The 11,986-nt window shown below is 40.2% G+C and overlaps 1 protein-coding gene across 1 annotated transcript in view; it reads right to left on the bottom strand.

Moving 5' to 3' along the window:
- The window catches only part of Psmd5 (proteasome (prosome, macropain) 26S subunit, non-ATPase, 5), a 32,116-nt gene extending 22,665 nt beyond the window's left edge, over positions 1-9,451 (bottom strand). Inside the window, exons 1-4 of the mRNA XM_013030105.1 lie at positions 9,435-9,451; positions 4,131-4,275; positions 2,644-2,757; positions 1,231-1,359 (exon numbers count right to left, since the gene is read on the bottom strand). Of these exons, the coding sequence (XP_012885559.1) occupies positions 1,231-1,359; positions 2,644-2,757; positions 4,131-4,275; positions 9,435-9,451 (405 nt within the window). The remainder of the gene's footprint in view (positions 1-1,230; positions 1,360-2,643; positions 2,758-4,130; positions 4,276-9,434) is intronic.
- Between the last annotated feature and the right edge of the window lie 2,535 nt (positions 9,452-11,986).

Here is an 11,986-nt window from a genome sequence, read left to right as displayed (position 1 = left end):
AAAAAAAGAACCTCGGGGAAGGGAGGGAGGGAAGGGATGGTAGGGGGAAAGCAATGGAGGGAGTAACAATGTTCAATAGGAAATGTACTCATTACCTTACTCATGTAACTGTAACCCTCTGTATAGTATGTTTACAATAAAAAAAATAAAATTAAATAAAACTTGTTCATGTAGTCTGTCAGTCATTTAGTCAGTTCATTTGACAAGCATGTTCTGAAGGCTTAATAAAAAAAAAATGAAGGGGTTTTAAGCAGATGTGATTCAGAAATGGATTTTTTATTCTGAGCTAGTACTGGGGCTTGAGTTCCAGGTCTCTATCTCACTAGGCTTTTTTGCTTGTGGCTGACAATCTGGGACTCTATTCAGGAAGTTCCTGCCTGTACCTGTAAGTTCTAATGTCTCCCCTACTCTCTCTTGCAGTAGTTTTTGAGTTTCAGGTCTGACGTTGGGGTCTTTGATCCACTTTGGATTGATGTTGGTACATGGTGACAGGCAAGGATCCACTTTTACTTTTCTGCATATGGCTGCCCAATTTTCCTAACACCAATTGTTGAACAGGCTTTTTTTCCTTAGCTCCTTTGCCTAGAATTGATTTGGCTATTCTAGGCCTTTTGTTGTTCTATATGGATTTTTGGATTGTTTTCTCTATTTCAATAAAGAACATCATTGGGATTTTGATGGGGATTGCATTGAATTTGTCTGTCATTTTTGGCAGTATTGCCATTTTCACAATATTGATTCTACCTATTCATGAACATGAAAGGAATTAAGATTGTACAAGGTTCCATTTCAGATATACGGCCCTACTAAATATTTAGTTTGGGTCAATTATTCCTCCAATAGTGAGGCTAAAATATTAATGTACCTGTTTTATTACGAGAATTAAGATAGTGTATGTGAGGATTTTAATGAAGTGCTCAATACAAACTTGGTAGAAATGGCCACTTTTTCTTCCTACTGCCATAATAATTTTGTTTAGTCTGTTATCAAAGGTACCCTACTCCTCTAATACAGTACTTACCCTACACTCTTCTAATATAGGATTCACATTCACTTTGTTTTTTGTGACTGTCCTATTCAGCAACATGGGATCATATCAGCATCCTCCCTGTACCTCAGATAATGGCTGGCACAGTTTACGTGCAAACTAAATGATCCCCCTTGCTTTCCATTGTAATTGACTGGATTCTACTTTGTAAGCATCAAGAAAGTGTGGGCTCTTAGACTTACCTCATAGACCCTGTACCGAACAATGTCACTTATCTTCATTACAGTTTTTAAATCATCCAGCAGGTTGCTTTCAAACAAGGCCTCCAGCCCAGCTTGGGTTAATGATATCCTTGACAGAGACTTGATAGCCTTATAAGAAAAACAATATTTTAAGTTAACAAAAATATGTATCTACTTCCTAAGGTTGATGTGAAAATTAGTGCACAAAATGCACTCATTCAATGAGTATTCACTCTATTTTAGCTACTGATATTTATAACTAGAAAAGATTAGCAACACAATGTAAGCCCAAGTGACAATACCGTTATCTGTGTTCTAGAAAAGAGGGGTTAACTACTATTTACTTATCCATTTATTACTTGATATCATCTACATGAGGATACAAAGTTAATTCCAAGTTTTTACCTCTCAATTCAGAAGGGCTTTTATTTTTCTTTTAATATAATTTTATTATTATTATTGAGGAGTTGTACAGAGGGGTTAGTTATTTCATAAGTCAGGTAAAGAGTACATTTCTTTTTTTGGACACTGTCACCTCTTTGTTTTCCCTCAGTTTCTTCCTCCCGTCCCTGCCCACAAATTGCATAGTTCATTTTCCACATAATGCATACTAAATACCATGATTGCATTTGCTCACCCTCGCGCCCCCTTCTTGCCCTCCTAAAAAAAAAAGAAAGTCGAAAGCAAAACCAAATACCAACACCACCACCATCATCATCAACAACAACAAACACCATGTCTCTATTTCCTGGAATTCATTTTGATAGTATTTTAAATGTTCAGGGAATTATGCTTTTGGGTTCCTCCCCAAGTCTACTTGTGTGTGAATACAGAGTCCCTTATAAGTTATCATATCCACTTTTCTTTTAGATCTAGCTTTCATATATTAAAGAAAACATATGCCATCTGTCTCTCTGAGCTTAGCTTATCTCACTTAACATGATTTGTTCTAGGTCCATCCATTTCCTTGAAAATGACATAATATTATCCTTTGTAATAGATGAGTAAGGTTCCATTCTGTATATGTACCACATTTTTTTTTTTGGGGGGGGGCCGGTCGTGGGGCCTGAACTCTGGGCCTGGGCGCTGTCCCTCAGCTCTTCAGCTCAAGGCTAGCCCTCTACCACTTGAGCCACAGCGCCACTTCCGGCTTTTTTTCTTATGTAGTGCTGAGGAATTGAACCGAGGGCCTCAGGCATGCAAGGCAAGCGCTCTACCACTGAGCCACCTTCCCAGCCCCTGTACCACATTTTTTGATCCACTCATCTATTATGATAGCTATAACTTGGCTACTGTGAAAGGTGCAGCAATCAACATATGTAAGTGTCTTTACAGTATCCTAGCCTATTATGTTCTGAGTAGATGAGAAGGTCTTTTCTTGACTTTAGGACACAATGTCTCTAACAAACTCACCGCTTTAGCTACAGATAGATTCTCTCCACCAATGCAATAAACAATTTGTTTTAATAGGTCAGCATTATTTAGAATCTCAGTGACAGCATCTGAATGTTCAACAATTCTTCCAACCTGAAAGAAAAAAAAATCAGAAATACTCTTCCAAGTTAGAACAACATTTGCATATATGATGTTCAAATTTCCATAGTATGCAATTATTTTAGAAGTTAGTGATCACAACTACCACCCAAGTTTTTTTTTTGGTCGTGGGTCTTGAACTCTGGGCCTAGGTGTGGTGTCTCAGCTATTCGCTAAAGGCAAACGCTATACCACTTGAGCCACAGCGCCACTTCTGGTTTTCTGGTGGTTAATTGGAGATAAGAGTGTCACAGAAGCTCCTGCCTGGGCTAACCCTGAACTGTGATCCTCAGGTCTTAGCCTCCTGAGTAGCTAGGATTACAGGTATGAGCCACCAGTGGCGCTTATCTAATTTGTTAAAAAGTCACAATTGACATTAAGGCCAGAAGCACATACATATTGTCACACCTTTAAATGGGGAAGAAAAAAAAAGTAAAGGGCATATAGATCAAGCAGTACATATAAATCCTAAGTCATGTAACTTTTTAGCACTGTTAACTTTGGGCAAGTTAACTTCTTTGAGCCTAGATTGTCATGTGTAAAGTGGGAAAAATGATACTTAATTTAGGGTTGTTACAAAGATTAAGTGAGATTACATAGCCACAAAGCATCTACTATAGTATGTGGTACACACAGAATCAACGAAAAAATTTTTATCTTTGCCCTTTGTGCTGAATAACCACTTTAGAGAAGAAAATAAAAAACAGTGTAGGATCTACATTCTTAATTGTTTGCTCGCAAATTTTTGTGTGTATGTGCGGGTACTAGAGCTTGAGCTCAGAGCCTTGTATTCTCACTTGGCTTTTTTTCTCAAGTCTGGGGCTCTACCACTTGAGCCACATCCCCACTTCTGTCTTTTTGCTGGTTAGTTAGATGTAAGAGTCTCATGTACTTTTCTGCATAGGCTGGCTTTGAACTTCAGTCCTCATATCTCTGTCTCTTGAGCAGCTAGGACTGCAGGTATGAACCAGTGCCCAGTCTCCCTCAGTGATGATTACAATAATGCTTAGTTATGTACTACTAGACCTAACACAGCAGAGTGAGTGTTTGAACACCTAAGACTCTTTTTCTCTAGACTAGCAGCATCTTGAAGAAAAAAAAATACCGAGATTTATCTTGGTAACTCCAATAATAGATAATATGATACCTGACATGTCCAAGGAGTTCAACCAATATTTGATATAACACTGATTAACATTTTACTTAGTGGAACTTTTTATTTTAGCATGTTATTTCCAGATTATAGTTATATACAGTAGAATAGCCTTGATATACCCTAGAGACAGTGAAACTAACACCCAGCATAGAACCTGGCAGAGAACAGATGACCCAAGTCAGTTCCTATTTGTGCTAGTAAAATTTCATACCTGGGACAGAGTAAGGATTTTGACAGAATCATCAGGATGAGTCAGTCCCCTTTGTAGGTCAACCCTGAGGTTCCTGGCCACGTGAACTGGCTCCATAGCTTGGAGGAATCTCTCCAGAATGGATACACATAAATCCGTCTGTTCCCTAAAGGAGTCACCATAGATCGCATTAGTTCATGTCCAGTTACATTGGAAGCAACTGCTACAGCTTAGCACAAGAGGATTCTTCCAGAAAGACTTCTCTTCAAGACAGCAGCTCTGCTCACTCATTAAACATTTGCTACCTACCTATTATCCACTATGCAAGGGTTGGGACTATGAAGACATAAGATATACTATTTTCTATGTCTCAAGTTCAGTCTAATGGAAGATACAGAAAAATGGAAGGCAAATACAACCCAGGTACAAAAATGGTACAAGCTAGGGCTACAAGCTACAGGAGCTTAAAAAAGAACACAAGGTACAGGGAAGGCTTCTTAGAGAAGTAACATCTGATTCTAAGTTTTTAAAAGTACAAGTAATGCTGGGAAGTTGGCTCAGTGGTAGAGTGCTTGCCTTGCATGCCTGAGGCCCTGGGTTCGATTCCTCAGCACCACATAAGCAAAAAGAAAAAGCTGGAAATGGCGCTGTGGCTCAAGTAGTAGAGCGCTAGCCTTGAGCTGAAGAGCTGAGGGACAGTGCCCAGGTCCAGAGTTCAGGCCCCACGACTGGACCCCCCCCCCCAAAAAAAAAGTATTACACCAAGCAAAAGTTTGACTACTTTGGTGACTTCACACATAGAAGCCCTCACTTTATTTTATTTTTTTTATTTATTTATTTATTTTTTGAGTCCGGTCGTGGGGCCTGAACTCTGGGCCTGGGCGCTGTCCCTCAGCTCTTCAGCTCAAGGCTAACGCTCTACCACTTGAGCCACAGCGCCACTTCCGGCTTTTTTCTGTTTGCTTATGTGGTGCTGAGGAATCGAACCCAGGGTCTTGAGCATGCAAGGCAAGCGCTCTACCACTGAGCCACCTTCCCAGCCCCCTCACTTTATTTTAAAAGAAAAATAGTAAATTAAAACATTGCTGATGCTTTATTTATTGACTAAAGAGGTGAGAGGTAATATAACCCATTCCTAACAATGCTTGTGGGAATATAGGGACGATGCTGTAAATGTTTCTTCATGTTTCCCTAGAGCTGATGAAGTTGACAAAGTTTTAGAGTCTGAAAAAAATGGTTGATTATAGATCCATTAATACCAACAAAAATGAAAATAATGAGCTACTCAAATTTCAGTCTTTGGCAATAACCAGTAATGTCTACTATACACAAATGAAATTGAAGACCAGTTCCCACAACCAGAGACAAATCTAAGGAAATTGAACGCTGTTATGCTGCCAGGCTAAAGATTTCATTGGTCCTATAATTGATATGGATCATTTTCTGGGCTGAAGTTTGGAAAAAACTTTCAGTACATTTTTGTGTACCTATAAAGAAGTGCCAAAAACAAAACAAAATCCCTTCAAAATCAGGCAAAGGAGTTGAAAGAAACAAATGAAGTGGGTGCTCAGAGCTATCCGAATCTGATGAGGAAAAGAAGGTAGGAGAAAAGGAAGAAAAAACTCCTGGACTCTCAGGCAATGGCTCTAGGACTGTATGTCTGAAAAACTGCCAATGCCATAAAGGCAAAATTGAACTCCTGGAATCTAACTTTGAAATTAATGTGAAGAAAACAGAACTGTTTGAGTTGAAGGAAGAAGAGGGTCCAGAGGTTGCTTATTCCAGATAACAGTTTATCTCCTGTCATCCTCTCAGTTCAACATCACCTGCATCATCACTACAATTATCCTTCTCAACATGTAGTCATTCAACAAACATGGAGGGTAAACTGTAGGGTCCTGTACTAAACTTGGGGACATCATCTGAGGTTCTGAGGAAATGGTAATAGTTTCCTTTCTTATTTATGTAATAGGACCAGAAGATAATGGTTCTGATTTATCTTAGTGGACTTAAAATATAAAGATTTTCTTAGGACCATTCAGTCTTACTTTCTCTAACCATATATTTTCCAAATTTATTGGTCTTACAATTGATAAGGATCATTTCCTGGACAGAAATTTAGAAAAAAAATTGAGTACATTGCTGTATACCTATTAAAGAAGTATAAAAAAGTTAATAGTTTTCATTCACAAAAATAGTTGGTAGTTAACACATTTGGTGTTGGCTTTGCTTTTAAATTGGGACATTTCATTGCAAAGCTGGGTTAAAACTTTGGAACACTTGGCAGTGGGGTACTCTGCATTTCCAAAGGACATCAGCCATTGGCTCACCACTTTGCAGCTTCTTTTTCTTTTTTTTGTCAGTCGTGGGGCCTGAACTCTGGGCCTGGGTGCTGTGCCTCAGCTCTTCAGCTCAAGGTGAGCACTCTACCACTTGAGCCATAGTGCCACTTCTGGTTTTTTCTGCTTATGTGGTGCTGAGGAATTGAACCCAGGGCCTCATGCATACAAGGCAAGCGCTCTACCACTGAGCCACCTTCCCAGCCCTGCAGCTTCTTTTTCCATGCTTCAACCTACGTGTGTGCCATATGCTTAAGGAGAAGAGGACTGTGGGATTACCTCAGGGAAAGGCTCTTCGGAGCAGCTGGCCTGAAAGAGGAATGGGTTTACTAAGGAGAGAAGTAGTTCTCAATGTTCTAAGCTAAGGAGAATTGGGAGGTCCTGGGAGGAAAGGAGATAGAGAGAGAGACAACCATATGTACCTTACTTGTTTGTTTCTGTTTGTGGCTTAGGTCTCTAAGGAAAGGTTTTAATGTATTTTAGTGTTTGTGTGTGCCATAATTTCTGAAAGTTAATGTAGTCTAAAGAAATTTTGTGTATTTGTATATATGTATGTCTGAAGATTTCATTTTTTTGTTTTTTATTTGTTTTAATGGAAAGAGAAAATAGGATTTATTTTGCAAGAGTTGTGGATCTAAGAATGGTGCTTAGGTTATAAGTTTCATGCATGCCTGGTGAAATTACCTCTCTTTGGGACCATTTTGAGGAGGAAGAGCCAGATAAGGAGAAAATGGAGTCAAGAGAAGGTGATGAGGGGCAATAGGACCAAGATACATTGTGTGTGTGTGTGTGTGTGTGTGTGTGTGTGTGTGTGTGTAGAAATGTCATAATAAACCCCATCAGTTTTTACAGTAACAAAAATAACGAATGGATGTATGAAGTACAGACTTTTTTTTTGTTTGTTTTGTGTCTGGTCGTGGGGTCTGATCTCTGAACTGTCGCTCAGCTGAAGAGCTGAGCTCAAGGCTAGCACTCTACCACTTGAGCCACAGGGCCACTTCCGGCTTTTATTTCCTGCTTATGTGGTGCTGAGGAATCGAACCCAGGGCCTCAGGCATGCGAGGTAAGCACTCTACCACTGAGCCAACTTCCCAGCCCCTGAAGTACAGACATTCTATCTCCAGAAAAGAGAGAACAAATGTAGAATGGATGCTGGTAGGAAATGTACTTGTCCAGCACTATGGAAATCAGCAAGGAAGTTTCTCACAAAATGAAAATTTCCATATAATACATACCACTATTGCTACATACTCAAGAGAATAAAAACCTACCACAGAGTTATCCTTGTGCTCACATTTATTGTAGCACTGTGCACAACCGTCAAATCATAACTTCAGTCTCAGAGCCCATCATCAGAAGATAAATCAAACATAAGTTAATATATTAGATATATTAATATGTTTATAATTAATATTCTAATTGTATGTATTGTGCTATGTATAATATATACTATATCATATATAGTCAACAGAGTGTTACTTAGCCATAAATTCTTTTCCTTTGCTAGAAAAAAAAATTACCTCTCTTTCTTTCACACCTGTCTGCACTGTCTTTTGGCCTGGCTGCTGAGGTGGGGTGGGACTGGACGTATGTAGATGAGAGCTGTGTGGGAAGAGGACCAGCAGTTAAGGCCCTTAGTTGCCTGTCCACCGGTCAGCACCCTGCCTAAGGCTATAATTACTGCTACCACCTTGTGGTGAATTACCAGCTTCTCCGACAGGCTGGCCTCACAGTGTTCCCTGCTAGCCTACTCTCTGTCCTCTGTCCTTATATGCCTCCTGGCGAGTGCCCTAGTCTGCATCACTGTCCTCAGTCTCAAACCTCATGCCCAGAGGATGGGGGAAGGTGTACTTCTCTTCACTGCTCTTGTGGTTTTGACTTGGGGTTAGGCAGGTGGAGGATGAAGGGCTGCTAAATGCCCTGGAAACTGGGATTGTTTTTCCTGCAATCAGAGCTTTTGGCAACTCTTAAGCAACACAAGTACCTTACCCTGCATTTTTCAGATGAGGTTTATACAAGGACTAAGAGAAAACTTGTCAGACCAGCCAGTACGCAGTACTGACACTAGGATTCACACCTGCTTCCCAGACATTACTCTGCCCTACTTCCTCCTGATCTGGTGCCCATATATCAAGGCCCATGCAGGGCGTGTATTTCCTACCTCTTGAGTTTGTGTATGGCTCATCTGCTTAGAGGGTGTCCCATTCTCCTCTTGCAAATCCTATTTCAGATCCTATTCAGCTGGCATCTTCTCTTCAAGTCTCTCTAGGAGAGCCTCAGGTCACATGTTGCATTGTTTTAGAACTGGTCTGTTTCCAATCTTTTGCACTAAACTGCACAGCACCTTAAACATACACTAATGACTGCAGGTGAAATTACCCCCTTAAAACATCAGGTGGTAGCTGTTCAGGAGAAAGTAAGAATCCTATAGTAGTATCGTACAGTAACAATGGATTTGAACTCATCTAAACTTGAGTTCAGATTCTCACTTTTAATCAATTACAAGTATTTGGTTTTAAGCTGGGCACCTGGGGCTCATGCCTGTAATCCTAGCTACATAGAGGCTGAGATTTGAGGATTGCTGGGCAGCAAAGTCACCATAAGGCTCTTATCTTCAGTTAACCACTCAAAAAACAAACAAAAATCCCAGAAATGGAGCTGTGGCTCAAAATGGTAGAGCGCTAGCCTTGAGCGAAAGAGTTCAGGGACAGGGCCCTGGCCCTGAGTTCAAGCTCCATGACTGACCAAAAGAAAAAAAAAGTATGTGGTTTTGAGCAATTTTTCAAAATTTCAGAAGCTCGATTCCCTCTCCCCCTAGCTATAAAATACAGAGGAACAACAACAAACACTAAGCACTAAAACTCAATGGAGATTTCACTAAGTATTTTGTGTGTGGGGGGGTAAGGATAAAAAACAAAACAAAAACAGCCCCCCCCAAAAAAAAACCAGTCTTGATTCCAGTCTGCTTGGCCTGTGAACTACTGACCTGCACTTTTCCACCATGCTGATCAGACAGCTTTTCTGACATATACCCTCTGCTCACGACCCTTAGCCTACAGTTCTACTCAGCCATCACCAGCAGCTATGCCTGGTACTTACTCCATCATCTTTGTCAGCTGTCCTGACAAAAATTGCCAGACATATTGCCAGGTACAGTGCAGGACTAAGGAGCTGTCTCAAAAGGCTCCAGGAATTACCAGGGGCTACTTTGGGGCCTTTCCCTTGATTCTGACAGCTTTTTCCAGTGATAAACTACAGCTCCCTGCTTGAGGTATTACATGAAGCAAAACTGAATGAGCCTTGGAGTCTGCTTTTTTTTATCTTTTCATACTCCTTTAACTATTTGACTACTTTATCTGTATTTAAAAGTTGGTATGAAAACGAGATTTTTGTGTGTGTGCTGTTTTTGTTTTCTTTTTGTTCTGTATGCTTGTTTATATGTCATTGGGAGTGTAAGGGGAGGCACAGAAATAGAGGGTCAAAGAGTGAACAAATGCAGCAGTGGTATTCACTGGCACTGTTGAAAATGAACTATACAACTTGTAGGTAGAATATGAGGGAAAAACTGGGAGAGAGCGGGGAAAAGGGTGACACTGTCCAAAAGGAAATGTACTCTTTAGCTGACTTATGTAACTGCAACCCCTCTGTACATCACCGTTATAATAATAAAAACAATTTTAATTGGCATGATACAGAAGTCTGTTTGGTTAAGGCAGTGTCTATGAGTCTGTGAATTAGTCACCAGTTTGATGTTGCATGCTGGTAACCCAGCAGTTCTGGATCTTGGTGGCAGTCAGTTGCTGGAGCTCTATTGGATGTTATCCTAGTGAGGACTCTGCAGCAGCTCTGATCCCAAAGGTCCAATCTACTAATTACTTCCCAAGGACTCCAGCTCCAATTACCATTAACATGAGCCTCTCAGGAGTACATTTCCAATACATCAATTCCAAAACACACCTAAATCACAGCAGAAGGGGGCATTCTAAATGATCTTTTTTTGGGGGGGTGGTAGAGTGGGGCACTGTCCCTTACTATTTTGTTCAAGGCTACCACTCTAGTACTTGAGCCATAGTTCGACTTCCAGCCTTTTGGCAGATGATTGAAGATAAACATCCTCTCAGGCTGACTTTAAACCATAATCCTCAGATCTCAGCTACCTGCTGACTTGAGAGAGCTAAGAATGGGAGAAATGGTGGCCATCTAACCAGTTGGTCTTGCTTTTGGTCGTTGCTGTGTCAGAAGTATGTGGTTAGCTATCTGCTGCTCTGCATGAATTTCTTTTCTAAATAAAATTTTATACACGTGGATTTGTATGCTTTACATAAATCCTGAGTAATGTTCCAAGAAATAAAACTTAGGAAGCATAATAAATTTTAAGTTGGCAATTTGGACACAGGACTGATTTTTATGTGCTGTTAACCTAAGATACTCAAATGTTAATGTTGTTTGACTGGTATCCAATAGATGCTCCCTAGTATTTTCAAGTCTTTAAACTTTATAGATTGTGATCCCTTGTAGATACTACTAAGCTTAATAAGCCTACTTATTAAATAATGTGTATTTGTACCAATTCTGGGGCCTGAACTTAGAGCCTGTCACTGAGCTTTTGTGCTCTACCACTTGAGCCACAGCTTCAGTTCTGGCTTCTTGGGTAGTTAATTGGAGATGAGTCTCCAATATCCTCTCTTGCCCAGGCTGGGTTCAAACTACTCAGCCTCCTGAGTAGCTTGGATTATAGGCATGAGCCATTAGTGCCCAGCTTTTTATTTCAGATATCTAGAAAAATAAAAGCATATGAAGAACGAATTTTTTTTAGAAATTTCTGAGAATTCTATTATTTTGGTTGTTCCTTCTTTAGCTATTGAGGTATAACTGATAAAAAATATGTATTAAAGTATGGAGAACTTGACGTTCTGATATGTATATACACTAAGTCACCACAAGCAATTAATATACCCACCACTTCACGTAGTTACCTGTCACCTTTTTCTTGTTCTTGGTTAAAATACTTAAAAAATTTACTCCCTTAGAAACTTTCAAAATGTACTGTACAGTACTGTTAACTATAGTCACTAAGTTGACAGCTCTTCAGACTGTTCATTTTGTATAACTGAGATTTTCTACCATTTGGCCAATGTATTTTCCAACCCCTGGGAAGAATCTTAGTTTCTTATTTTTAATTTCCAACGGTAAATTTTGTTTTGGGTCCAGTCGTGGGCCTGAACTCTGGGCCTGGGTGCTGTCCCTCAGCTCTTCAGCTCAAGGCTAGCACTCTACCACTTGAGCCACAGCGCCACTTCTGGCTTTTTTTCCTGCTTATGTGGTGCTGAGGAATCGAACCCAGGGCCTTATGCATGCAAGGCAAGCACTCTACCACTGAGCCAACTTCACAGCCCCCAACGGTAAATTTTGTTGTGAATTTAGGAAACACTAACCAGGACCACAGAGACTCTCCTGCCCAAGAGGCCTGCAGAGCTCAGTCAGGAGGGTTTAGAGAGCTGCTAGCTTTAGAGCTTGGATGAAAAACCCAAGCCTTTT

The sequence above is a fragment of the Dipodomys ordii genome, unplaced genomic scaffold, assembly GCF_000151885.1.
Source record: "Dipodomys ordii isolate 6190 unplaced genomic scaffold, Dord_2.0 Scaffold127, whole genome shotgun sequence".
Taxonomy (NCBI): domain Eukaryota; kingdom Metazoa; phylum Chordata; class Mammalia; order Rodentia; family Heteromyidae; genus Dipodomys; species Dipodomys ordii.
This window is presented reverse-complemented; position numbering and strand designations above follow the sequence as displayed.